This window comes from Fonsecaea erecta, assembly GCF_001651985.1.
Source record: "Fonsecaea erecta strain CBS 125763 chromosome Unknown Scaff1, whole genome shotgun sequence".
In the NCBI taxonomy this organism is placed as follows: domain Eukaryota; kingdom Fungi; phylum Ascomycota; class Eurotiomycetes; order Chaetothyriales; family Herpotrichiellaceae; genus Fonsecaea; species Fonsecaea erecta.
Window position 1 is genome coordinate 2,227,240 of NW_017387244.1, and position 27,350 is coordinate 2,254,589.

The following is a 27,350-nucleotide window of genomic DNA, read 5'->3' on the forward strand; positions in this document are numbered from 1 at the left end:
GCATCAAGATTGCTGAACCCATAGAGGCGAAGCGCTCGATGAAGTCGAGGGAGGACGCGTTCGAAGAGATCGAATGGCAGTGCTGCGCTGAAATGAGAGGAGAGATGCTGCTAGCCAATCAGCTGCTTAGGGACGTTGAGAGAGGGAATCAGTCTATTCCCAGATTAGTTGGTAAGTCCCCGCCAGATATAAGAGCGGGTTTTCACTTTTCACCTTCATTCATGCCGTTCTTTTTCTCCTTCCTGTCTACGCAGCATCCCATCCCTCTTCAGGTTTGATTCTGCTCTATTACTCGTTCCCTACCGTATAGTCTCTTGTAAGAGTACGGGATCTCCTGAATTAAAAGCATCTCGACCAAGACATCATTCGAGCCTCGGCACACCACTCTTCCCCTGGCCAGCGGCTTAAGGACCAGTTCCAAGTAGGTTCGAACCCTTGCCCATCTCATTTCCCCGGATCAGCCTCTAACGGGCCTCGTCCCAGAACCGGTATGTAACGCCGCCTCGACGTTCATTCCCCTGGGAAAGCAAACAACGTTCGTTTTCTCAAGAGCGTGACCAAGGGAGCGACTGAATTGGACCCCCAGAACTGCGAATGCGCCCAACCATCGTAGTGTTGTCTTCAACTTCCCTCGGCTTGTGCTCAATGCTCACGGCCGAAACTGTTCCTTGACCAGTAACCGTATCACTATCAGCCAGCTGGGAAACATCAACACGGTCATCTCGCCTCAGGCATGCTCTAGCTGACTGAGTCCTTATATAATATATTTGCTAAGCGGCTGGTCGACGTTGGCTTTCGGCTTGCCTTCCCTTGCTCAGGCACCTCAATAAATCTCCAATAATAGGCATTGGTGATGGTTCATTCGGTTCTTGGGCTTTTCACACTGGTCCTTGTCATCATCTCCTTCCTCTAGACCACCATTTTCTGTTTATGACTAGCATCCAGGATGACTAAGTCTCCCCGCGGGCTTCGGCCACCCGAGCGGCCCCAGACCGCGCGCAGTGGTGAGCTCGGGCCATATTTCTTACGTGACAGTTTATTCTCTCCTGTTTCTACTTCGAGGAAGGTTGTGTTCCGATCACGAAGCCTCTTTACGGCGCCTCAGCATGTCCCGTCTTGTTGGTGGAAGACTACAGATAAATGACAGACAATAATCAAAGAGTGGTGTATTCAATCCATGCCCTGACTGACGGCTCACGCTAGCGACACGCGGCTGACCTAGGCCCGGGCGTTGTGTTCAGATATAACAATAAGCGATCACCTCGACTTTTCTTCGGCTGCCTGAATTGACCTTTCTGTTGTAACTCGACAAGTTATCGTTTGACAAATTTATCAAAGAATCACCAAGCCTGCTGGTCTTACTGAACAGACCGTGATGGCTGATCGGAAAAATGAAAAGGACGCCTTTCATTTCGTGGCATTTCAGGATCCTTCAAACGCGGCGACCCGGAAATCGTTGGAAAAGTCCCGAGCACGCGCTCATGCCGCCCGAGTCACACATTCGAGAAGGAAAGCAAAACGTGGACAGACCGTCGTCAAATGGATTGTCGAGAGCTCAGGCTCTCAGGAGGACAACATTCCAAAGCCCGCACAAGACAAGGTCCAGGTGTCTGGATTCAAGATCAGCCCGCTCTCATATCTTTCGCAAGACAAGGCCGACCCTTTTGCATCAAACCCTCACACGGCATTGCCGAGATATTTGCAGTCGATTCTTGACTATGGTGGGTTGACATCCGATCTGTTGGCTGTTCATTCCGACTGACGTATCGTGATCTTGGAAGCCTACGAGTCTATACATCCGAAGCTAGTAACTGTCGACGTGGCCAACGTCAAAATAGCCTGGAAACGGCTCGGCCAAGACTGGCCATGTATGTACCACTTGCAAGTTGCTGCTGCGGCAAACCTCGTCCGCGTAGGCACCGACAACGAGCGGTTCCCCCACAACATCGAAGTCCTGCGACTGAAACACCAGGCACGAGGGCTGGCTCTGGTGACGAGGGAGCTCCAGACCCTCAAAGGCCCGGCGCCGGATTCATTGATCATGGCCCTGGTTATGGTGGCAAACCTAACCGATCCTATTCCGAATCCACCTCAACCTGCAGAAGTAGTTCCATCCTCTCCCCTGGCGACTGCTCTAAATCTACACCTCTATGCCAAACTTACGGTTATACCTTCGATGATCCAAGCACTGTTGGAAGTCGTCGTCAAACGTGGCGGGATACAATCTGTACAACAATATGGACTCCAACAGATTCTTCAATTGTCAGTTTGTATTTCTGTCCGTTTTGTCCTAGTCTCCAGCTGATATTGATGTTAGCGCCGACATGATGGTCAGCTCACGGCTCGGGGTGCAACCTTCTTTTCCCTGGCTGCTTCCAGGGCCGTCCATTCTCAACAAGCCGGGCTATCAGCCTGACCACAATGCTGTCATGATGTCAATGGTGATCGGCACAGGCTTCGGACAGCTAGACCCTATAGATGTGGATTTAGCAAATGCCCTGAGAGCCGCAGCCGAGGTCACCGTCGCTCTTGATCACTACCAACAGCGCCGTCCAAAAGCACCATCTCTGGCCGATATTGTCTTTGCAGCGAATGAGGCTCACCACAAGCTAGCATCTTTCCGACCGAGGGTCACTCTCGATCCGCACAAGACCGAATACTTGTGGGACCTATGTCGTGTGGCTGGCCTCATCTACAGCGACTTGGTCCTGTTTCCCATGCCATACACGACCGATGTCCGAGCTCGGCTGGCCGGAGAACTTCGCCTTTACGTGGAGCATTTTGAAGTATTTCAGACAGAAGAAGTTATATCTCTGGATCAAGACACCAAAACAGAGGATTACACCTGTCTGGTGCTGTGGGCTCTGACGCTCGGAGGACTTGCTGCGCTAAACACACCCCACAAGCAATATTTTGTTCGGAAGATGCAGGAATACGTCTTCCGTTGGCCATATGCTACCGAATGGGATGCTTACACCAGCCTCATGGCTACATATCTGTGGTGGGATTGCATATTCATACAGCCTGTGGCAAAGTTGTGGACAGAGGCCACCTTGCCCCTAAGAAAAATGGCGCACGAAGGCGCTGTATTCACCCAATGAAATCGCAATCCTTCTCCATCAGATCAGCTACCCGATCTCTCACCCCTATAGAACACTGCGCTTAGCTCCCATCAACTGTACGGTCAAGCTGTACCGATCTCGAGAGCCACGGGATAATCTCCACCCGCTGCTCAGGAACGCTCCTTGAGACTGTGACCTGATTTTCATGACACTGCAGTGTTTGTGTCAAGCAGTTATCGACTTGATGATGCTATCTACGAACAGATCAGCCCGGCTCAGGAAGGGCGAATGCCCGGCTCCACACCTTATATCCTGCATATCCTTCAAACCCGACTGCTCGACCATCATCTCCTGCATGGGGAGCGGGAGGGCTTGATCATCTTCACAGTACGGGTACAGCACTGAAATGTTGGTATAGCCGACCTGAGTCAGCGGAGTCTTCGTGGCGATGCTGCTATGATGTTTCAGCTTCGACAGCCAATACTTCTGTTCTTCAGCTGGCAGATCGTTGTAGAACACTTGCTCGGGAGTGGTTGCGTTGGTGCTGCCATCTTCCTGGAGTCCGGGAGCTCGAGCTAGCACTATTGAAAGAAGCTGAGGAATCCGTCTCTTGCTTGCCTCTTCCTTGACCCACGGCGGGAGACCACCGAGCCCAGCAACCAGAGACTTTCCCACAGGCGGAAGAAAGGCACACGCATAAAACGCTCGGACTATGCCGCCTTGTTGCCCTCGACTCATCCTCACAGCCTTCCCCAGCCCGGTCGCTGCTTCCGTCCCCTCCATACTGCCATACGAGTGCATCACTAAGACAACGTCTTCGCCTTGTTCGACCAAGTGCTTCACCTCCGCCAGAACCTAAGCTGCGTCGTCGCGCAGGGTTATGGTTGGGAACGTTGCTCCAGTCGAGGGTTGTTGGGGACAGAGGATGGTATATCCCAGCGCTTCGAACCGGGACCTGACCGGCTCGAAGTGTGCCGGACCGTGCCAGGCTCCGTGGAGGATGAACGTAACCTGGTTGGGCTACATCCTGAGATTATGAGTTTTCTGACCCCCGACAAGGACGATCCAAATTCGAAAAACGCAGAGCGCTGAAGACTCTTATACGCAGAGACCCCGTCAAAAGCTTTCTACATTTGTGCCTGAGCATCGATCAAGAGCCAGACATAGGCCCCAAGCAGCATCCCTCAATCCGCTCGCACCGCTCCGTGCGGCTTCTCAGCCTATGCTGTACGCCTAACCACCTCAATTTCAGACATGCCAAACTCTCCTTACAGCCTGGCTTTCTCGTGTCCCAGTCATCAAGATGTGACACTTGCAAACGAAGCGCATGTGATTTATGCGGGCGCACGCGTTTATTGGTGCGGGAGAGAGTGGGAGACCTGATCGACATCGCGGAGCCCAGTCAAGGCAAGTCAAGATCCACACCACAGGAGCCAACTCGTACTACATAATACGCCGAAAATTTTTGGTCTATTATTCGAGGTTGTCATCGGTCGTTTGACGTCTGGACATGTTATCACTCTTTCCCTCTTGCGCTGGCGCCCCCTGACAAAACATGCTTCACAGTAGCAATGACGATCCGTGTATATGTATGTATGTACCATACACAGCCGTGCAACAATCTTTCGTCCCGAGGGGTTCTCCCCAAAGACACCAGTAACTTCTGTGCCGATGCAGTGCTCGAAGGCGCCGAATGTCTCGACAGAACCGGGAATGAGGTGGGAATGAGGACTCGGACCACGGCTATCGAGGGGCATGAAAAAGCGGTGAGGGACACAGGACACGAATTCTGGCGCATGGGCTTTTGGGATGGAAAGGTTGCCTTCGGCTTCGGGCGGTCGATCGATTCTTCTTTGTCTTCGTCGCGTTGAGACAAGCAAAGGACCTTTTCTCGAGAATCTCTATATGCGTGCGAGGATTCATCATCAGTTCATTCTCCGGACGAGGACGAGACTCGCCCCGGCAGTCGTCAAGCTAACTAACTACTATTAATCAACATCGAATCCGCCAGTTATGAATCGTGTGGATTCCATGCTCACTCACGCCAGTAGTCCTTGGTTGTCAGGGCTCGAATGCAAACGCAGCTCGTTCGTTGCATATTTTAGTCATTTCGACATCTACCAAGCAAACTCCTCAGCCAACGCCCTGTACCCTTCCTTGCTTCCTTCCTTCCTTCCTGTCCTGGCTTCAGCGCCCGTGCATCCCACCCAACCTCTGAGCCCACTGTTAGTTCCGGTCCTGTGAGGTGAGGGAAAGTAAAAAGCTGCTTGAAACTGAAACAAAAAGTAGAGGAAGTCGAAGCGCTCGCCGGTCGAGCTCTAAAGCTTGAGGTTCGCAAAGCTCCACGTCGGCTCTTCCTCCTCCTCCTGTGTCTCAACCTGGGCAAGGGGGTAACTCGCACCGTCTTTCCTCGCCTCCGTTTCCTGCGCGGTCGTTGTGTCTGGAGTCGAACGGGCTGTGGACCGCTGATTGTCCGATGATGGTGGAAGTAGTGATGGTGGTGGAGGGTCGACGGATGAGACTGCCGGGACTGTGGTTGCTGTTGTTGACTGCTGGCTTGCTGCCGGACCGGGGACGTCTGAGGTTCTTCCCGCGGGGATGACACTGGTACTGGTGCTGCTCAGGGACTGTGGGCTTGATGCGGTTGCCGTAGGCGAGCCCTGCTGCCGGCTCGTCGAGAGGTCTGAAACTGGACTTGGCCGCTGCCGAGTCGAGGGACCGGGAATAGTGTTAGCTGCCGAGTGCTCACCCGCCTGGACGTTGGGACTTTTTGCGACTTGCTTTCCGTTAGCAGTTGCTCCGAATGGACTGCTAGACTGTGATTCGGGGTCAGCTGCGTGCAACGGTTCCTCTGCACTTGAACGTGCCCACGCTGGCTTCTCGGATTGAGCTTTGTCTCCCGGTCCTTGTTGCTGGAGTGTCGAGGTTTCTCGCCGCGGACTCGCTTTCGTCGATAGCACCGCCCGCTGGAGAGACGCAGGAGATTTCTGGGTTTTCTTTTTTGAGGATAGTGCTGCGAACATGGACTTGATTCCCGTGCTCTCTCCTCTGGGAGCTGCAGCCTTCTTCTTGCCCGCTCTCTTTTCCTGCAGAGTCTTGTACTGTGACATACTGACCACGCGGCCATCGCCTAACAAGACGCGGATCGATGAGCCATACGGAAAGTTGGGATCGAGTTGTGGTTGGGACGGCTCTGCTTGCGAAGCTCCCTGGCGTGGGCCGTCTCCTTGCTCGGGTTGTTTTTCACTCTCCACTGGTGGTCTCGAAGCGGTACTCTGATGGGAGCTAGGGTGGCTCTGCTGAGTCGAATGGCTTGTAGGGCTCGGCTGCTGAGGAAGAGACGTGATAGGATTCTGGCGCCCTTCACCCAGTCCCCGAGGGGTTGCGGCTTCTGGGTTGTTCGTGGGAGTCAGACGCGACGACCCATGAACTCTTTGCTCTCCTGCTTCCTTTGTGCGATGCTCAGGTCTTCGATTACTCGGCCCGCGTGTTCCTTGCTTGAGTCTTTGCCCTCTTCTGTCATCTTCATCGCGCTGTGTCCGTCGGCCTGGGCTTCGAGATCTCTGAATGCGGGTCAGCGAATTTCCTGGGGGTGTTTGCGTAGGGCGCGTGCCAGTAGTCCGAACCGGGCCCCGATGTGGAGGCGACCGAGGATAGGGCCATTGAGATCGGTCTCTGGACGTTCCAGGTCGACCAGGCTGGTGACGCACTGGGCGAGATGCGGACGAATGGCGGATGTCACCACGACGATCCTCATTCTCGGGAGATACGACGACACCATTGTGAGCAGTGAAAACACTTGAAGAGCGATGGCGGTGGGAGCCACGTCTGCGATGATTGTGCGCACCGTGATCGTTGTTCCGTCGGGGGTCTGCAGTGACAGAGTGGGAGTTGCCTCCACCACGCACAGATTCTGTCGGAGACTGCGGTAGAGAAATTGGATCATGAGCTTCGGTCAGCTTCTGTGCTACTCGTGTTCGAAGAGCGTCGCCGATCCTCGGATACTGGTGCTGATTTGATGTATCTTGAGAAGAGCTGGGAGAGGGAGTTGGTGTCCTTGAGGACATCGTTTCCACGCTCGTGCTGGGGCTACAAAGAGCGACTCTCGCGTCCCAGCGCCTTTTTGGCCGCAGCAGCCACTCTCCAATTTTGGAAAATCTTTTTCCATTCTCCTTGGTGTTATGTTCGTAAGGAATACCGGCTAGCAGGTTCCGCCGTTCGTTTGCCTCATGCACGTCCTCGGGGCACGACTCTGGTGGTGATGATGGTGGTGGTGGTGGTGATGGTGGTGGCGGCGACTCCTGGTCAGCTTCGTTCCCACTCTTTGGGCCTGTGCTTTCCGACTCAATCAGTTCGCTGGAAGTTTCCTCCGAGAAGGGAGCTGCACGATCTGCAGAGACGTGGTCCAAGGTTTGCTGTGGCGGCGTTATTGTTCGTCTCACGCGCTCTCTCCATGCTTTTGAGTAGATGGAGCAAAGTGGGAGATTCGTTGAGGGTTGTTCGCATCGAGAGGAGAATTTGATATGCGTTTCAGTCGGGATGTCTGGAATAGACGAGATTGGTTCGTTCCGGTGTTTTTGACAGTGGCGCCGGTCCTCTATTGCGGGTGAACAGTTGAGTCCTCCGTGCTGCTGGTAAGGCCCATCTGAAAGTGCAACACCTATGCTCTCGCTAGGGTCGATCTGATGCCTCACCGTCCGGTCACTTTGGTCGACAGAATTTCCGACATCAAAGCTGAGGTCAAGTTTCGAATCTTTGAAATCGAAATCGAAGACGAAGTCCGCAGATTGAGAGGTCGGAGGTGTTTCTGGTTGCCGACATCGATGTCTACCTTGCAGGTAGTACTCTTTGGTGCGTGTGAACCGATCCATTCCTTCTGTGTCACTGGTAGTCTCGAGGCAAAAGGGATGGAAGCAGTAACGGATCTTGTTGAAGGGGGCAACTAGGAGACAATCCGAGGTTCAAACAGCGAGGTACAACGGACCGATAACGGTGACGAGGGAGACAAAGTAGATCTGGAAGAGGATTCCCGCAGTAAGAGAGAGAAAATGTGAGTCTCGAGTGACTAAAGACACTCCCTGCAAGTGGGATATCATCTGGGAGATCAGATCCACGGTCTCTTGATCTAGGAAGCTGGTTCGAAAGGTGAGTTGAAGCGTTGAAGAGGATGATTTTGACTTCAAGCTGGCTGTTTGGGCAACTGAAGTGACAATTCTGGGTGGTAAGGGAGAGGTGAAAAGCAGTGAATATCCGCCTGCAGTGTGAATATGAGCACGATAGCCCATGTGTTGCGCATAATAGTCATTCATTGAATCAACAGTAACAAATCCGGCCGTCTCAGTACCTCAGTCCCTCAGACGCTGATTGTTTTAAAAACTCCCAGACCGCTTCCGCCGGTGACCATGACCGTACCAGGCATTTGTGGATGCCAGTGCAATTCCTTGCCATCTTCAACATGGTGGATGAACAGCAATTGTGGAGGGACCTTTTCGGCGCCTTCACCCAGGCCCAAGCCCGTTTCTCGGCCGTATTCCTCGTCGTCAAGCTCGACCGCGAGATCCCACAGAGTTGCTGTGTTGTCTGCGCAAGCAACAGCCACAACGCTGTCATCCGTCGGGTGCCACTCTATCGAAGTGATAGGCTTCTTGTGGAAATGAAAGTCGGCGACAGGGCTCGGTTTGATGGGCGCGCCCGTTGAGGCTCCTGACTGAGGCTTCCACTGCCGCAAATCCCATACCGCCCATTGGCCGTCATCGGCGCCAGTGGCCAGCAAATGGAACGTCTGGCGCGACCACGACATCACGTTGACATCGGTGTTGCTGATCTTCACATCAACAGCGGGTTTGCGACTCTTACTTCGCGCATCCCACACCTTGACAGTGCCGTCGGAGCTTGCGGACGCAAACACAAATTTCTCGTTGGGTGACCATTGAAGTTCTTCTACTGCATCGGTGTGGCCTACAAATGCTCTGGTATCCGTCACCCAGCCGCCACCCTCGGTTCGCTGTGTGCTGAATATCTGTCCGGCATTGTCACCGGAGAGCAGCCGACCATGGGGATGCGAGGAAGCTGGCGCCCAGTCCAGTGCGTATCCTTCTGTTTTGTGCATTCGGAGGGTGCTGAGAGGCTTCGAGGCGTTTGGAGGCAGTGTGTAGCCGGGTGTTGAAAGAGATTGGAGATGTGGGGATACGTCGTGGATCAGAACCTGACCATTTTCCAACGATGTGGCTGTCAACGTCTGAGGTATTTGAGTCATATCAGCAGTGGCTGTCGCTGGCTGGAACGCTCTTATTCTGTTGGTTGTGCTTGGAAGTGGTATTGACCTCGACTCCAGCACTGGGTCGGATGAGCCCTCGTCGTCCTCGTCGTCATCGCTATCGCTCTCCGAGTCCGTCTGATTACCGCGATCCATCTTTGACAGACTGCTCAACCGCAAAATGTACAGCTCATTCTCCTTTGCACGTGACGACTCGGCTTGAGTTCCAGCAACCGCATAGACCGTTCTTGGGTATTGCTTACGATTGTCACCCAGGTTATCTCGCACCACATCGAATGATAGACAAGGCCACGTCGTGGACATGAGGTGAAGCATCTCGTAGGTGGAAGGGTCTGGGGTCAGCGACATCCCAGGCTGCAATACCGATCGGCCTGGGATGAATGTCTGCTCCTTTGTGTCGACATCCATAGCATCTTGTGCCTGCTCTGCTTCTCTTTCTGCGTCTGGTCGCCCATCCACACCGGCCTCCATGACCTCGTCTTCCGACTCGTATTCATCCTCGAATTCGTCTTCAAAGTCAAGGGTGGGGTCGCCGTTTGCGCTCGACTCTGGCCGTTGCCCTGCCTTGAGGGACTCCAGGTTTCCCTGGGTCTCCGCGGTTCTTTTCGACATCTTGGTCAGTCGGCAGTGTTATTCACAGTGGCACAATCAAGGCAAAGCCTGTTGGGCGCTCAGCAAACCTGCATTTCTCTCTCCGCACACGAATTTCGAAATTATTTTTTTCTCCAACAGTTGCTGATGTAACCGCGGTCACGTGCAGGTGGGATGTCTGGTGCCCAAACCGCCATTTGCATCTACTTCCGGCTGTGCATGAATCTCTCAAGCTAATTTTCTACTTATCTACGGTGCAAGATGCTCCTCCGGTGGAAAGCCATTTTCAGAAAAGGATCAAGGCATAGCCGCCTGATTACCGGCCTCGACCAGCGTCGAGTGCGCTGCCATATTAGTGAAATAGCCTCGGCTCTTAATTATAAGGGCCCACCCCCAGGTATGGAGATCTCCATACGGCTGCCGAGTGCGTTCTCCCGCACTCTGTACAAAACTGCATGTTCAGCTTAAAAGTACAGCACTGCTCCCCTGAGATTGTCCTGGCGGTGGAGCACGACGGTTGAGTTGTTGACTACTGTCCTTGCGCCTTGAACAATTTACGCAGTTACCTTCGTCTCCGTACCTGTCTTCCCTGCACACCCACTTCGACTCGAAGCGCATTGAAAGAGATCAGCTCTCGTTGTGCTACACGTTCTGCACCTGCAACTCACTTCCTGTCCTTTTCCCAGGCTCGAATTCCAAAGACAGAAAGAGTCATGACGGCTGCACCCAAAAGACGCCTCGCGGCGCTATCGAAACAACTTGCGGAAGGCATTCCTTCCGAGGGCACGTTTGAGGAGATCCCTCGCATCAGACATGTCGCAGACGCCTCAGCAGGGCCGAGAGTCAAGGGGAAGGTTGTTATCGTTACCGGTATGCTCAAAGAATACAACAATGGACGGGCTTCAGCCTCCACTGAGAAACTAAAACTCAAACTCATAATATTGGCTCTTTAGGATGTAACTCTCCCATTGGCATTGGTCGAGCATCGGCACACCAATACGCCCAGAACGGCGCGAAAGCGGTCTATATCTGTGATTACGATGACAAGTATTTGGAGACGCACAAGCGGGAGATGGCTTCATTATACCCCGAGTGCGAGGTCCATTGTGTAAAGATGGACGTCGGGGAGGAATCTCAGGTGAAAGCCGTGGTGGATCAATGCCTGGCGAAATACGGCAGACTGGACATCATGTTTGCGAATGCTGGCATCTCGGGTGTTCCCAACACATTCGAACATATCTCGAGCACAGCATACATGAAAACAATGAGGGTCAACGCACTGGGTGTGTTTCTCTGTTTCAAATACGCTGCCATTGCGATGCAAAAGACCAGTCCCGAGAAGAAATACCCAGGAGGGAGCATCATCGGCACGGCATCGGTGGCTGGTATCCGATCGAATGCTGGAGGGACGGACTACTCGGCCAGCAAAGCTGCTGTGGTATCGATGGCACAGACCATGTCCTATCAATTAAGCGGGACAGGCATCAGAGTCAATGCCATCTGCCCAGGTGTGATCGAGACTGGCATGACCAAGCCCATGTATGATGCAGCACGAAACCGAGGCACCGAGAAGAAGATCGGCCAGTTGAATCCGTTGCAGAGAGGCGCAGTGGCCGACGAGGTTGCCAGAGTCGCCTTGTTTTTGGGAAGCGACGAGGCTAGCTACGTTAATGGCCAGGCGTGGGCTGTATGTGGTGGGCTGAGTGCTGGACATCCCTTTGTCCCAGGAAAACTAGGTTGAGGGATCTGTGGAGGTCTAAACAACTAGACTTATCCGTTCAGGTCTTTCTGAAGGACTTCTAGGACCTTCTTCTCATCAATGTTGTCCAAAGAAGCAAGCTTTTCTTCATCTGCCGTGTTCCCCGGGGTGTAGGTTGGCAGGCTGACTGGTATTTCTGCCCCGTAATGTTCGTTGTAATTTTCTTCTGTGATGAATGGAGCAGGCAGATCCTGGGGAGCTTCTTGTCGAACGTAGAAAGTCGGGAACTCCAAGACGGTCTGATTGCGAAGAACATCGACCAGCTTCGAGTCCGACGCGACCGGGATCAAACATTTTACTTTCGATATTGTGTTCGGTTTGAAAAGATAAAATTTGAGGCTCTGTGATGCGTACGGAGTTGATGGAGGCTGCCCATTCCTTCGTTCCGAGCCAGGAGTTGTGCCAGTCCCCGTCTGGTCAGTGACAGGTTCGTGGGCGGCCAATTCATTTTCCAGCTTTACAGGTTTTCCTTCCGTATTCCCAGTGTGGGAGGATGCCCTCTCGATCTCTCCGGCAGAGACCGGCTGAGCAGATTGACCGCCGGGTGGAGGAGCTGAGACCGTCGTTGTTTCAGCATCACCTCGTTTGCGTTTCTTGCGGTTGACGGCGTGTTTCCCAAATGCACTCAGAAAGGCTTCCTCGACGGTCCTCGACTCGAGGACATTGCAAGTTCTCTTGTCGCCATCATAACAAAGCCATTCCGTCGTCCACATGAGACACTTTCCGTGGCCCGCCCAGTGCGACTTGTTCTGTTTGTGCCTCGACAGTCCTTGAGGGGCCTTGATCAAGCATATTCCTCTCTCTTCGAGCTCGGCATCAAACTTCCGTCTCGCCTCTTGGCCCTTTCGTGCGATGCCACTGGGAGCCAAGTCAATCCCCTTAGTTTGAGTAAGTTCGTCGGCACGCGCCAGGGATCTTTCGACGGAAGTGATGAAGTTGAAGTCCTGATCGACAGAGCTGGGTGTGGCTAGTTCAGCTCGCTTCCGGTAGGCAGTAGGGTCTCGGACGCCCGAGCACTGGGCCCAGGACTTGTGACGCTTGACGCATGGCAAGGAGCATGTATGGACTTCACATCGAGGGCAAGTGTATTTGATCGGATTGACGTGGCTATTCAAGGTCGAGGATTAGTCTTTGCCGAAATGGTAGGAACAGGTTCAAGCTTACCAAATGGCACAGAGATCAGTCAACAGTACTTCGCCAGCTGTTTCCTGCATGGCATCATCAATTTCAGCGATGTATAACGCAGGGAAATGGGCTGAGAAAATTGTACGGGTTGACGCAAGACTCCCTCTGAAACTTCTGTTATTTTCTTATCGATAACAAAGGTGGTACAGTACTCCAGATAGGGATGAACTTCGACGTCACTGTGCACCTCCAAGTCGCGCAAAAGCGGCCCGCGCAGAATACAAATACGACAAGCTGTGGTCCATCTCCGCTTACCCTTGTTCTCTTCTTTTTTCGCTCCTTATGTGAATGCCTACCCTCTAGACCGTCCTTGCATTCTGTCTGTGGCCCAGCAACCGACCCAGGAGACCCAGGGTGATATCTGTTTTGTCGTCGTAGAAACTGCGTCCTCTACTCGCGGTCCCTTTTCTAGAAGCTCTCGCCAGCTTTCTCCTATCAGATTCTGGTAACTGCTCAATACCGTCCAGCCATGTTACTATCGAGCCACCATCTAGATGACTCTATCACTTCCCCTCATTTGTACCCAGCGGTGTTGACAGCCAAGGTGGGTGTCAGCCGCTCCCGAACTGGAGACCCTTTGCCCTAAAGCACCCGCATCTGTCTCAGTCTGGGTCTGATCGTTGATGATCCGCAAATGAACTGACAGTGTATGTTAGAGCCATCCCTGGTCTGCAAATAAACATCTTTAGCTTTGACAGAGGCTGCTGGAACCTGATATTGGAATCAGAGAAACCCGTTACCCTGCACATGCATGCCTGGGAACCTGTGTGGTCTGGGAGTTCGAAATCCGGTGTTTGTTTCGCCGAAGCTGCTGCCCGGTGGAGCAAGACGAGGCAACAGCAGGAAGAGCAGCAGCTTCGAGCGATCGAGCAAACCGCTCATCTCACCACCCTCCCTGCCTCCCTTCTCCTCCTTGTTGGTGAATGTTGTGGCCGATCGGCTGGTTGCAGACAACGCAACATGCATGTAGGATTAGATGATCAGGACGGCCAATTCATTGGGTGCTGCACCAACCTTATTGCCCTCACCAATTCCCTCCCCGTGGAATCGAGAGTTTGAGATGTAGAGCACATCCTGGCAAACCTAGATAACGTTCCTTCGCTTCTGCCATGATCCAACAGATCGTGTCCTAGAATCTCGATTGGACGCAATCCCTTCCGGCGACCCCACGAGATTCCTTTCGATGGGGTACATGACATGCCCCTGAGGCGTGCAGCGTTACTTCTGGAAGCACGGCCAAAAACTTTGATGCGCGGCAACAGACCAACAGGAGCATGTTTCTCCATGCAAGACGGAAATGTAAATGCAGGTAGGTGATGGCGTGGATCATCAGCCTTGACGTGAAACGCGGCCGAATGTGGTTTGGGATTGCGAACGAGACGGGAACATTTCTCCTAGTCAGCTCCTTCCCGTGTGCCGTGTGTAACGCGTGCAGCCTCCAAGATTTCACTGTTGCCGTGCTGGCAAGGAAAAATCCAAGCAGTTGCAGTTGTAGTAGAAACCTTGACTGCACGAGCGCCAATTACGTGCTTTGCCTTTACATAAAAACCATGTGGCCAGATGGCTAGAACCACAGAAATACGCGAAAGTTGCTTGTGTTCGGGGACTTCCCATCAAATAGGTTGAAAAGAAATGCACCGAGCCCGAATGTCGGGACTTGAGGCCAAGGCACAGAATTCGTCAAGAATCGGAGGGTGAGGAGGGGTGAAGGAGTGCTCGTGCTGTACGGAGTAGTCGGTTGCCGGTATACGAAAGCCTAGAAGCTTGGGTGTGCGCAAGCCACATTTATGCAAGAGAGGGCAAGAGGAGCAGCCCAGACGAGAAGGTGAGCTCTCCTGAAAAGCCCAGACAAACAAGACGAGGCACGTTCTTTCCCCCAGAAAACCCAAAAGCCTCAGCCCGCCTGTGATGGAAGTGGCCCAAAGAGGCCTGCCACAGATTGGGGCTCTCGGGCACCCCTCTGTCACCCAGACTGTCACCAGCCGTCGACCAAGTTTGCTGGCTCATCACAAACAAGTGGACCAGGACTGTTGGTTGCCAACCAAATTGAAGGCTGTCGGGGAAGAGACTGAGCCAGGGTCCTGCAGGACACCAGGGGCACGTCCAACCCAAAGCGGCGTCGTTCCGTGTGGGCGTGCAGCTCGACCTGGATGGTGTGTGTCCCTCAGCTCCTGGCTAGACCCAACTTGGGGGCGGATGGGGGGTGGGGTGGATGGGTAGCTCTTTTGGTTGTGGGATGATTTGCAACAGGGGCCCACGGGCACGGCTCAGGCTCAGGGACAGGCGCAGGCGCAGGACACAGGCAAAGGTTAGTGCGTTGAGATTTCGCCATTTGACTTTGGGTACCTGAACCGGGCAGAAGCTTGTCCTTTTGTGCTGTCCAGAGGTGCATAGGCGTGAGTACCGTAGACATACACAGCTTTGGCAGAGGAAGAGGACTCGGCAGATTCACTCAATCTTGTGGCTGATCTTGTCTGCACCGGGCACCTCGCAGGCTCTTGGATACCCATCCCATCGAGATGGGTGCACCTAGGGCACACCCATTTTCGGTGGTGGGCTCCACGCTCCAGGGTGGTTTCTGACCCCTGCAAGCCTCATCTTGTTAGCTGCATATCCGGAGTCCACCACTGCTAGTCCTGGCACTTGATGTGCCTCCGGTTGGCTTGGCCTGACACCTCTTGTTGCGCGTTCTCTCGCTTCCAATGCCAGATGGACTCCTGAAATCTATGGAGCTTCAATTGTGCCTTGCAACAATCTCTCCTGGCACCTACGCCCGTTCCAGTATCCGTGGTGCTTTTCAATCCTCCCAACGGTCGGATCCCGTTGCTTCTTTTTCCTTTCTTCTTCACACCGCGGGGGCCATCTATGAGCCTCGTTGTCTTCCCCTCCGTCTGTCTTGAGGAGAACAGAAAAAACACAATTGTCTTCGCGAAGATACTCCCAGATACACAAGGCTGCAAGGTCGTCTGGAGCTATCTATTGTTTCTGGGTTGATTTACCGGAGGATTGATACCCCCAGGACCACAGACGATCTCAAAACTCTGCAGCTTGACCTCCAGACCACCTTCGAGCCGGCACCATGGGTCCTTCACTCAGAGGTCATACCTCAATGACTTCGATGGCTGCTCGACCTCAGACTCGTGATACAAATCGCCCTGCTACCCGGGAACAGCAAGTTGACAACGCCATGGTTCCCAGTCGAACCTCGTCTCTCCACTCACGCATCACCCAACCACTCCCCTCGACTCTAGCAAAGTCGAACAATCGGCCAACACCAAAGACACTGACCCATGCATACATGGTCTGCGGTGTAGGAAGGGAACCCTCGCAATGGGTAAAGGCACCAGCTCCATCGCATGGCAAGATCCAGCATATGAAGGGGGCCGTGGGGCAGTTTTGGCTTCCCGAAATATTGGGCAGCAGCCCCAGGCTGGAGACCGACAATGAAATTGCACGAGCTCTGCACAGTGCCATGAGGGTTCGTGGCTTTGTTACTCCCCACGCATTGATAGCAATCACTGACCGTTGGATAGGCGTGTTTTCCCCATGATGTCGAGATCTGCACGGGCAGAAGCCAGCCGCACTGCGTTCACCACTCCTTCGTTCTCCAACAGGACTCCCAACATACCCTCTACGGAATTGCCCTGCGAGTTTGGTCACGGGCGGACGAGAAACGAGCCGAGACCATTCGGGACCTTCGTCGCAAGACTGAGACCGAGTACAGAGATGTCGCCGATGAGACGTACTGGATTCCTTACTGCCTCAGCTTTCTTTCCAGATATCCGCTTTATAACCTCTTGGGCGACTACCTGCGAGGAATGTGGATTCACTGGAACAAAGCCACCAATTTGTTTCATGCTGAGGAGGTGTCGAGGATCCTCAGCTTTCCTGCTCCACGACTGAACGACCTTGTACGGATCGATATGAAAGATTATGCCCTCTGCTATCAATTTCCATCCTCGCCCACCGGGTTCCAGAACTTCAACATGTGGCCACTCTTCTGCTGTTTGAGCATTCCCAACATCGTAGGCCTCATTGAAGCGTCTGTCTCGCCCACCCGCCGTATCATTCTCACCAGCCACCACCCAGCGATGCTCACCATCGCGGCCGAAACCATCAGATTCTGCGTTCGAGTATACGAATGGAGCGGCTTGTACGTGCCCGTTGTCCATGCTCGCAACGCCAGTGAAATGGTGCAAGAGCCTGGCCCATATATCTTGGGTATTACCACCGAGTGCCGATCACTCTTCCAGCCTCCGAAGGATGCTCTCCTGGTTGACCTGGACCGGAATCTCGTCATTACGGATCACCCACCGAATATCTTGACCGCTGGCCAACGCACCAAGATGATCAACCGTCTCACACAAGCCTTGAACAGCGACGTGGAAATTAGCGGTGTCCCCCAGCATCTCAAGTCTGCTTATGGAGGTGGCAAGCTCATCCCTGCCGGACAGATCATTGTCCTGCGCGGCGAAGTTGAAAGTGTCCAAGATCCATCATGGTGGAACCAAGATGCCGTGATGGCCGTCATGGACCACGTGTGCGAGAAGCTCGGCCGCAACACCGGTGTCAAGGCCATCTTCGGCGGAACCATGAAGAAGCCCCTGATGACCAAGATCTCCATGAGACATATGAATGAGATTGTTCGAGAACGGAACCAATATTCAAGAGACGCACTTGAAGCATGGCAAGACTTCATCAACCTGAAGGGCCGCATGGACACAGAGCTGGCCAAGGTTGCGAAGAGGAATAACTACCTCGAGCAGGAGGTCGAGACCTGGAAGTTGCAATTCCAGAAATTCCAAGCCTTCGTCGAGTCCCTCAACAAGGAACTGGCCGAACTTCGCGTCAAGATTGAGTCCCACAAGCGTGAGAACCGCAGACTTACCGGCCTCATCGACCAACAAAAGGACGATGCTGCCCGTCTTGCTCTCCGCCTGTCTGGCACTGAGAGACAGCGTGACAACGCTCTTGAGGCGTTGGTGCTCCAGCAAGGTATTGCCGAAGATCTGGAGAAGGAGCGTGCTCGCAATCGGAAGGAGATTGCGGCCCTGCAACATACCAATCAGACCCTTCAGCGCCAGCGAGATGAAGCCCAGCGTGTCGTTCTCCACCTCCGGTCTCTCATCACTGGACAAACCCACCACATGGAACACATTGTCCGCTCTATCGGATCCGCTTCCGAGCTGGCGGAGTACATTAATGAAGGGTACGAAGAGGAGGAGGATGAAGAGGGAGAAGGAGAGCCAGGCGAGGAAGAGCACGACGACATCGCCGAGGAGGGTGATGAACTCAAGAGCACCAGAGCAGGCAAACGACCTTCGAGAACCGGCTCCATTGACGGTCAAGACGTCACGCCGCAAATGGAGAACAAGCTCTTGGCCGCCAACAAGAGAGCGAGCAAACGCTACTCCGAGCTTAGCATGTCTGATGTGGCCGATCGCCATCTTCGTGACAAGACTGATGCCATTGCTGATATCATCCGCAATATCAGTGAGCAGTGTGCCGCCGCGGTCGAAGGTCTGCAGCTCGCCAACGAAGCCGCCGATGTTGAAGAAGACGAGCAGGCCGAGGCAGATGAGACCAGTATGTCGACCTCGACGGGCCATGCTCGACAAGACAGCGAAAATTTGTCTCCCGTGGACCATGGTGCCGCCGACTCTCGTGCAGGCACAGGCCACTTGACTCCCCAGAGCGAGCGAAGCTCCATCCCCCCGACTCCAGACTTGGTTCACCAACGGTCCAGCACTGCGTTGAGCATGGCAAGCACAGCGCCGACGAACTACACCGCTCGCGAGTCGCTCAACCACAACACTCGGGGTCCGGACCGTACGAAGATTGTTGAGGACGAAGATGCCGAACGTGCCCACGCTATTGTGACCAGCGGTACCGGCAGTGTCAAGGGAGACTCCGCGTCCGAGGACAATGTCAAACAGCCTCCTCCTGCTCGAGGCCCCGTTCTCAGCCGTGTCCTCGAGGCGTGAGGCAGCACTAGACTGGGATATCTACCATTTTGCATAATACGGCTTTGCTTTGGATTCGGATTTGCATCGAACTCGGGATGGCAAGGAGCTTTGGCGCAAAATACGTCTTGGGAACGTGAGCGGCACGAACGATGTCCGCACCCTTTCGCCGTCGAGTCTGTCGAGGCAACATACTTGCCCTCGCCGACCGACGTTGGGACATGTTCCTACTTGTGTTTCTTTGACGGGGTTAATCTGTAATTCAGGTGCGGCGGAATGTTGCTTACGGCTTCTACGGTTGTGATTATTGCTTGCCTCTTGTGTTTTGTGTGTGTTTTTTCCTGTTTTTGCTTTGTTGATTTACATTACCAAGTTGTGTTTCTTTTCATGACAAGCTCCCTGTACTCACTCAGTTGGATTGCCGAATTTTCTTCAGCGGGCATGACGGTTGAAACCCCTCTGATGGATATATGTGTGTGTGTGTGTGTGGCCTGCTCCTCCCCTTCACTTGAAAAAGAAGGCAGAAGAAAGATGTTTGGCATTTCGAGGGAATGGGAAAACCCAGAACAAACAAAGTATTATGTTTGAGAATAGAACCAGAACCAGAATCGGAATCGGAACCAGATCAGATCAGATCAGATCAGAGAGGCAGAGTTCCATCCATCCATCCATACGTCGGCATCAATGTTCAAACGTTGTTTCATTCACGTTCTACTGTAGGTGGTCGATTGCGACAGTTTGAAGGGGGTTTTGATGTCCTCCTGGTCTCCGACTTCCAATTGTCCCACCTGTCTTTATATCTCGATCTTCATGCCTTTCCTTCGGACAGCATGACTTCATGAGCGGCGGTCTGTCTCTAGATATTCCTCCTCCCCTCTTGCTCTCACGCTCCATGCTTCTGGCCTCGTCGTCTGTGTCTCTCTCTAGTCCTTCTCGTTCTCCTTCTCCAGCTCGTCCTGCACCTTCACGACCACCCTCAACCCCCTATCTCGCTTCCTGATATCCTCGGGGGTCGGCGCACCGTACGCCGCGGCGGTCTGCTCGACGACGACATCCTTCCACCCGCCGGGCGTGTTGTCGTCCATGCTCAGCTCCCCTGCATCCTTCCAGACGGCATCGATGGCCTCGCCGATATTGTCGAGGAAGCCGCGCATGCCGCGCGGCCCGCCGCCGAAGTTGTACATGTGGAAGGGTCCCGCGACGGCCCAGCGCGGGCCCAGGCTGGCGCGCACGATCTCGTCCAGGTCGCGCGCCGAGCACACGCCCGTCGCCACCAGGTGGCACGCCTCGCGGAACAGGATGAACGAGAGCCGGTTGGCCACGAAGCCGGCCGTCTCGCGCTGAACCGTGATCGGGCGGTGGATCGAGCCCAGCGCGCGGAAGTACGCCTGTGCGAAAGCCGTTTCGTCGGCCGAGGTGGTGTCCGTGGCCGGAACCACCTCCAGCAACGGCATCAGGTGCGGCGGGTTGAACGGGTGCACGATCAGCAGGCGCGCGCGGGCCGAGGCGATGGTTTCCTCCGAGAGGGGGGCATCCACGTCGCTGCTGCTGCTGTTGCTGCTACCGGGAGTGGCGGTAAGGTGGGCGAGTTGCTGGCTCGCGGGGATGCCGCTGGTCGAGGACCACAGGTGCGTGTGGGGACTCACGTGGCGCAGCACCTCGGACCAGGTGCGCTGCTTGAACAGCACGTTCTCGGGACCCTGTTCCTGGACGATGGTGGCGTGCTGCACTGCGTCGCGCAGCGTGGAGCAGAACCGCAACCGGCCGGACGCGGCGAGCTGCGTGACCGACGACGACGACGACGACGACGAGAGAGCATGAGACGGGGAATCCGACGACGACGGGAGATACAAGGGCAGCATGGCGGCGACGTGCTCCTGCAGATCCGGGCGCGGGTCGAACACCGACACCCGCGCTGCCGTGTAGGTCAGGTGCAGCGCCAGGAAGGAGATGCCGATGGCGCCCACGCCGATCAGGGCGATGTGCTCGTTGCCATGGGGCAGTGAGGTCGAGGTTGGTGTCGATAGGGGCTCATAGGAGGGTTGTTGTTGTTGGTCTTGGGGGGCTGTCATCTTTGCGAGATGTCATGGGATAGATGGATGGATGGATGGATGGAGAGAAAGAAGATGTGGACAAAGGACGAGTAAGTAATTGTGACCTCGTTTCGTTGCTCTTCTCTCTTCTCGTTCCGTCTTGTGTAGTCCAAGGGGAAGTTGAATCTCCAGTTGAGATGGCCCAGCTCGCTCGATTCTCCCTGAAGTGCCGGTCAATATAATATAGCCTTACTTTCTCTCCTCTTCCTGTTGCTGCTCTGTCCTTCCTTTCTTTCCCTTTTCTCCTTTCCTCCGTCGTCGCCTCTGTTCCGTTCAGGAAACCCCTGTTTTCTCTACTTACTCACCTGTACGTGTCTGTCTCTCTACGCGACAACCCGAAGTAGCCACTCACAGACAGTACAGTAGAGGGTTCCTTTCGTTAATAGAAAAACCAAGAAGGGCAGACAGAGGTCCGGGAATAGGTCGGGCAATAAATAAATAATCGGACGAGATCCGGGAAAGTTTGGAGAAACGACAGAAAGGAAACTCGGTAGTATGAACGCCGTGGTACGTATCGAGTGTATCTACTCCGCATGCCGTCGGCACATCGGCGAGTCGAGTCGAGAAATGTGGGTTCATGCCTGGCGATCGATGCTGGCTGGCATCATGGATTTGACTTCCATTGATGGCTATTATTCTATCTTTTGAATGCCCTCGATGGGGAGGACTGAGGGGGGGAAATCCCCCGAACAAGCCTGGGCATTCTTACAACGTGAGTAACTTCCATGGCCTTAAACAGGTGGAAGAACGAGGGCTCGTCTTTCCATCCGCTGCTCAGTGGAATATAAAGATATTCCCCCCACGGTCCACACTGACCACGCATCCATACGGTTTCCTCAGCATGACCACATCCGTAATGGAATCCAAGTGCGTCCTGAGCAATTGCTGTTGTGCCGCACTGATAATGGTATTCCGAGGAGGTTTGATTGCTTGAGGGGTTGAAGGCGTCGACGCAGCGTTGGTCCCGGAGCTTCGGTGCACGTTCGGTGTGCCCGGCTGACTGGTCGTCGTGGTATTGGGTGTCGGCGTATTGGATCGTTTCGTTGGAGTTGAAGCTACCTGAGTCGTGGCATCTCTCGAAGAACGCGTATAGGCGGACGTCTTCCTCGGCGTCTGCCCCGACGTAGCGGCTTCGTCACTGATGCTGGCCTTTTCCTGCACGAGTGCGATCTGCGCTCCGGCGCTCAAGCTTAGTGGATGTGAGACTTCGTATTTGTATTTGGACTTAAAGCTCGCAGGAGACGCATGGCTCTCCTCACTTCCATCATGTAATTGCGGCCCAGAGATAATAAAGCTGTTCTCAGGTCGACCGATGTCCCAGTACCGTAAAGCTCGATCAACACCGCCGGTCAGAAGGATCGAGTGCTTGTTGGGAGTATCTGGGTTCGAACTCTGGGTATAGTCGGTGAAGATGTACATTGCAAGAATCGGAAAGGTGGAAGCTGAGCCTGCGCTGGACGGGGAAAGAGACCTCTTCCCAGGTGACCCGTCCGACATCTCGGCCGGGGTCGAAGGCCGTTGAAATTGCGGTGCCATCAGGCTGTCGTTGCCAGAGACCTCTTGAGCAAATCGCGCCAGAATCCTTTCGCGACTCTCCTCATCGGGAGACCATGCTTCGTACGGGCGGGTCTGCCCACCTCTGGGATTGAATGTGCTTGGTCGGAGAACTTCTCGGCAGACCATCTTTTCAACGTCCCAGGCACTGATCTCTCCCCCTGCGCTCACCATCACCCATCTCCCGTGCCCTTTGGCGGGATGAATTAACAGCCGATCGATTCGAGAGTCGGTCTGGATGCCAAAACTGCGTAGATGCAACTTGAAACGCAAGTCCCACAGGTCCAAAATTCCGTGGCTCGTCCCCAGGAGCAGCCAATGGTGTTTCCTGTCGACACAAAATGTGGTTGGCGTACCGTGATGGATCGGGTTGTCCATGCTGTGGAGGATGTCCATGTTCTTCATGTCAATCACGAGAACACGACACCTGTTGGTCGCTGCCAGTAAGATGGATTGGGAGTTTGGCGTGCGATAGTGGTGAAGCCAAACAGCGTATTCTGCCACGGATCCCGCAGCACTGCCCTCGGAGCCACCGACGTTGTCCATAGCTCGGTTGGATGGTATCAGATAGTCCCGCACGAGACTCGGTCTGCCATATCGAGACGTCTCACCACCTTCGACACTTCGGTAGTCAACTCGTACAGCATGGATGCTGCCGTCGTCGGCGCCGCTGAGAAAGGTGTGCGTCTCTTCGATGAAGCAGAGACTCTTGACCCTCACTCCCTCGGCGCGTCGATGTGTGTACCTCGAACGGGCCGTCACATTCTTTTCCAGCCTGATCGTGTCCCAAATCTTGCAGGTTCCATCATCTGACGCCGTCACGAAAAAGGCGTGATCAGGTGCCGCACATACACGATTGATGGCAGCCGTATGCTCGGAAAACTGTGTCAGCAGCTGGCCCGAAGGACGCCATGGCTCGCTGCGAAACTTCTCTTCCTGCTGCGCCGCTTTCCCGCCGCTCTGTTGCAAGAGGTCGGTAGCTCTCCGAATAGGCGTCCTGGTGTCTGCCGGAGGACGACTCCCGCCAAAGTCCATCTGATCTATGGGAAAGTTTTCCAAAAAGTGATTGTCCAGTAATCGCAAAACATTGGCATCGTTTCCTTGATACGAATGGTTGGGCTCGTAGAGCGGCGTCCTCGCCCCGCTGCCGCGAGGTGAAACAGAGCGAGACTTGGCGGCGACATTTGCCGTCACTGACAACGCTGAGGGACCCGCCGTGCTTCGTCGATGAGACTGGCCGTCAATTTCGACCCGGCCGAACGCGTTCTCTGAGATGGTGGATGTTTCGGCGTCCGCCTTTGCAGAATCTGTTCGATTCATCAGATTCAAACCGCTGTTCCGATGTCTGAGTTCGAGCGAAGTGTTGCGGCGCAGCGACATCTTGTCTCCGTTGATTGAAGCCGAAATGCTGGGCCTGGAGGACACACTCGCTCTTTCCAGAGCAATGGTAGGGGTGCCGTTAGTTCTCATTTCCGAGGGTTTGCGATTGAGGATGTCCATGGGCCTGGTAACCGGCGTTGCCGTCCCGCTGGACTGCTCTGCGGACGCAATCCGTCTCGACATATGGTCGTCAATGCTGGTTGATGCGTCCATAAGAGCATCTGCCAGACTATGTCTCTCGTCCACTCGTGACCTCACCTGTGCTCTTCTAGGTCCGGTCGTGTTCTCTCTGATCGGTTGACGCGAGTCAAAGAAGACATTCTGCGGAGCCACATCGATCTGATTCAGAGCGATGATGTTGTTCAACATGCGATATCTTTCGTCCGCGTCCTCTGACGGCTTGTGCCTGGATATTTTCAATATGTACTCGCGAAGCGCAAGCAGCTTGATCTCATCGTCCGCCGTCATTCCGAGGTTTCGCAGACTCTCGAGAGATATTTGATCATCTTTGTCTTTCTGGGATGGAGGTATTCGAGTCAACAGCCGCTTTGTGAGTGCCGACGGGTTCTGTGGTGTCGAGGGATCAGACAGTGTCAATCCGCCGTCTCGGCTGGCGGCCGTCCAGAACAAGCTGTTTCCTTTCCTCGCGGCCCAGTTGGCGGCCGAATCAAACACGATCTTTGGGAGCGGCCGCTTCAGGTTGTCCAAGATTCGCTCTTCCGTCAGAGCAGATATAGGTCCTTTCAGGAATGGCTGGATGATCGGAAGGACGATACAGTACTGATCAGCTGCTGAGATGTACTTGGCGGACAGGACAATAAACTGTATAGCACTCTCCCGCACCCAAATGCTGGGATGAACCGAGAACCTCGCAGCGATGCCGACAAGTTCCCACGTTGTACTCTTCTGTAAGAGACCTAGTGCAGCCATCCGGGCCAGAGACCGGAAGACTTTCTCCACGACAAAGTTCTCGGGGTCCGTCAAAGTGCCAACCATGACCGGCAAGATGAACTTTTCGAGACTCGTAGCTCCAATGTAGGAGGCGATTCCAACGAGGGCCTCGAAGAATGAACACCGCAAGATCCAGTCCTTGTCATTGAGGTACGTGTTGAGGTGTGTTAGTATCACGTCACTGGATTGTTGACTGCCAAAAAAGACACATAGTCGGGATATTGAGCCCAGCAAAGCTCTTCTGACAGATGCTTCCGGATCTGTTATCAAAGCAACGGTCGACTCTTCAAAATGCGGGACGATTTCGCGCCGACCATAGTCATAGAGGGCGTCGAACGACTGCTGGGGAGCCAGTTCATCTTCCCGCAATGCGGACAGTCGTCCGTCGGCTCGGATGGCGTGGACCATGTCGAGGACTCTTTGCGCCGACAATGCTAGCGAAGCAAGACATGACGCGTATGCGGAGCGCACCAGAATGCTCGGCTCGCCTGAAGGACCAAATCCAAAATGCTTCAGACGCGGTAGGATATACTCGGGAAAGACATATGCATTGATGGGAGAGACAACTTCAATCATTTCGAAGATTGAGGTCATGGCGTAAATCGCGGCAGCCCTGACCACGTCTGATGGATCTGCGACTAAGCCAACAATGTACGGCAAGACTCGATCCAACTTTGCCTCGTCCGGAAGTCGTTCAGCAAAGGCAACCAACAGATCACACGCCTTGAGTCGTGCCGATGCCCTTGCCGTGTTCCTCAAACTGGACTCGACCAGAGTGAGGAATAGCAGGCTACCGTCGTAAAGACTAGGGTCTGCATCCGGGGGTTTGACTTTGTTGTTAGACTTCATGGTCAACGGCGACCGCGACGACAGTTTTGTGGAACTCGGGCCATAGCCGAGAAAAAAGGAGATCTTGTCGAAATCGTAATACACGCGTTCAATCTTCTCATCGAATTCACTCAGGCTCCCGGGGTTCAGTTCCACGGGTTTCAGAGCAGTAGCAGACTTGGTGAGGTCGAGCATATATTGATGAAGGAAGCTGTAAAAGTATTCGGGAAAGATCTTGGACCGGTAGAAGGAGAGATGCTGTTCTGCATTGTAGCGCTTTTCTGGATCCAATTCAATCATGTTGAGAACCATTGCGCGCACTTCAGGATCTTCAATCTTGTTGAGATGGGTATGCTCGGGGCTATAATCTCCTGATCGATACTTGAACAGCTGGCTTAGAGAGAAGATGGGTCCTTCCAGAAAGATTTCAGCAATCACACACCCAACGCTGAAGATATCCATGGCCCAATTCAGCTCCCCTTGCGACTCTTCCAGGCTGTCCGAAGTGAATCGTTCTGGAGCGATGTAGCAGGTCCGTCGCGACGAAGTGTCAAAATAGAAAGAGAAGTCGGCTGGGTTGTCTTCGGGCAGACGGACAGGCTTGAATGAGGAGGAAAAGTCGGTGAGGTAGAGCCAGTTCCACGAAGTGACGAGGATGTTTTCCGTCTTGATGTCACCATGGTAAACGTTGTGCGCGTGACAATCACGAACCGCGCAAAGTAGCTGGAAGGCCAGCCATTTCTTTTCGATATCCTCCAAAAATGGGCGGGTACTCATCCGGTCATATACCGAGCTGAACATGTACTGCCGGACGAGGAAGCCACCGCTCGGAACCTCGATGATTCGCTGATAACCCAGGGCGTTGGGGATGTTGGCCAGAACATTTCTCTCCTCTGTCAGTTGACGGATGTACTCGTGGACCTGGAAAGACGAGTATGGCTTCATGACCGCCTTGACAAACACGAAGCCCTGCTGACTTCTCGCACGGACGCTTTTCATAAAGCGCGCCGAGGCCAGGGTCTTCTCGTGCACCAGGTCCGCAAGCTCGGGGACATCGATGCTGGCGGACGCTGCAGAAAGGGTAGTCATGGAATAGCCTTGGCCCATTTTGAATGAGTGGTAAGCGAGATGCCTTGAGGTGGCTACTCGGTGGATGGGTCAAGGGGATAAAGAGGCTCCGAGAGCAGGTCCAGATGCCGACTAAGGGAGGAACAAAGACGTTTTGCCGTCCATGATGGGTTTATGTGTTCAATCTCTGCTGCAGCATATGCTGGAGGGCACGGCCGCGCCCAGAATATCTGCTTGATACGTCAAAGGGAGGGCAGTGGGAGGTGCCTGATATGTGTGCAGCTTTCGTTTGGACGACTATAGGGCGATGTTGGCTTGGACAGCTCGGGAGTGGCCCGGAAGATGTAACTGTCGTTGTTGTCAAGGACAAGATGTCGCATACGATGGGTCGTTGTTGGGGGTTAGTTGGTTGACTGGTGGTCCTTTGATGGAAAGGGACATGTACGCCATACAGGGAGTGTTGGTCACGGCCCTTGCAGGCACCTGATCACATGATTGGATCTCCGGGTTGCGGCGCACAACTCTCCCCTTCCCTCTAGGTGCCCCCCACGGTGCCCCTTGGTGCCTAGTAGCCCTTTGGTGCCACCCAGAAGCCACCAGAGCCACCCACTAGGGCCGCCACGGCCACCGCTGCCACCC

The 27,350-nt window shown here is 54.1% G+C and overlaps 9 protein-coding genes across 9 annotated transcripts; 3 read left to right on the forward strand and 6 right to left on the reverse strand.

The window, feature by feature from the left end:
- Positions 1–1,375: 1,375 nt before the first annotated feature.
- On the forward strand, positions 1,376–3,101 carry AYL99_00780 (hypothetical protein; the record flags this gene model as incomplete). The annotated part of the gene is made up of 3 exons (XM_018832296.1): positions 1,376–1,721; positions 1,782–2,262; positions 2,318–3,101. 3 exons carry the CDS (start codon positions 1,376–1,378, stop codon positions 3,099–3,101), a joined length of 1,611 nt encoding a protein of 536 aa, XP_018698175.1.
- A 211-nt stretch (positions 3,102–3,312) lies between these two features.
- AYL99_00781 (hypothetical protein) lies at positions 3,313–3,845 on the reverse strand (the record flags this gene model as incomplete). Its single annotated transcript, XM_018832297.1, has 2 exons — positions 3,313–3,316; positions 3,367–3,845. 2 exons carry the CDS (start codon positions 3,843–3,845, stop codon positions 3,313–3,315), a joined length of 483 nt encoding a protein of 160 aa, XP_018698176.1.
- A 1,535-nt stretch (positions 3,846–5,380) lies between these two features.
- AYL99_00782 (hypothetical protein) lies at positions 5,381–7,933 on the reverse strand (the record flags this gene model as incomplete). The annotated part of the gene is made up of 4 exons (XM_018832298.1): positions 5,381–6,453; positions 6,486–6,625; positions 6,689–6,985; positions 7,068–7,933. The coding sequence occupies 4 exons, from the start codon at positions 7,931–7,933 to the stop codon at positions 5,381–5,383; spliced, it is 2,376 nt and encodes a 791-aa protein (XP_018698177.1).
- Positions 7,934–8,415: 482 nt separating this feature from the next.
- AYL99_00783 (hypothetical protein) lies at positions 8,416–9,951 on the reverse strand (the record flags this gene model as incomplete). Its single annotated transcript, XM_018832299.1, has 1 exon — positions 8,416–9,951. The coding sequence occupies one exon, from the start codon at positions 9,949–9,951 to the stop codon at positions 8,416–8,418; it is 1,536 nt and encodes a 511-aa protein (XP_018698178.1).
- A 692-nt stretch (positions 9,952–10,643) lies between these two features.
- On the forward strand, positions 10,644–11,671 carry AYL99_00784 (hypothetical protein; the record flags this gene model as incomplete). Its single annotated transcript, XM_018832300.1, has 2 exons — positions 10,644–10,800; positions 10,884–11,671. The coding sequence occupies 2 exons, from the start codon at positions 10,644–10,646 to the stop codon at positions 11,669–11,671; spliced, it is 945 nt and encodes a 314-aa protein (XP_018698179.1).
- Positions 11,672–11,700: 29 nt separating this feature from the next.
- Positions 11,701–12,903, reverse strand: AYL99_00785 (hypothetical protein; the record flags this gene model as incomplete). The annotated part of the gene is made up of 2 exons (XM_018832301.1): positions 11,701–12,796; positions 12,854–12,903. The coding sequence occupies 2 exons, from the start codon at positions 12,901–12,903 to the stop codon at positions 11,701–11,703; spliced, it is 1,146 nt and encodes a 381-aa protein (XP_018698180.1).
- Positions 12,904–15,953: 3,050 nt separating this feature from the next.
- Positions 15,954–18,858, forward strand: AYL99_00786 (hypothetical protein; the record flags this gene model as incomplete). The annotated part of the gene is made up of 2 exons (XM_018832302.1): positions 15,954–16,352; positions 16,408–18,858. 2 exons carry the CDS (start codon positions 15,954–15,956, stop codon positions 18,856–18,858), a joined length of 2,850 nt encoding a protein of 949 aa, XP_018698181.1.
- A 902-nt stretch (positions 18,859–19,760) lies between these two features.
- AYL99_00787 (hypothetical protein) lies at positions 19,761–20,909 on the reverse strand (the record flags this gene model as incomplete). Its single annotated transcript, XM_018832303.1, has 1 exon — positions 19,761–20,909. The coding sequence occupies one exon, from the start codon at positions 20,907–20,909 to the stop codon at positions 19,761–19,763; it is 1,149 nt and encodes a 382-aa protein (XP_018698182.1).
- A 795-nt stretch (positions 20,910–21,704) lies between these two features.
- Positions 21,705–26,750, reverse strand: AYL99_00788 (hypothetical protein; the record flags this gene model as incomplete). The annotated part of the gene is made up of 1 exon (XM_018832304.1): positions 21,705–26,750. The coding sequence occupies one exon, from the start codon at positions 26,748–26,750 to the stop codon at positions 21,705–21,707; it is 5,046 nt and encodes a 1,681-aa protein (XP_018698183.1).
- Between the last annotated feature and the right edge of the window lie 600 nt (positions 26,751–27,350).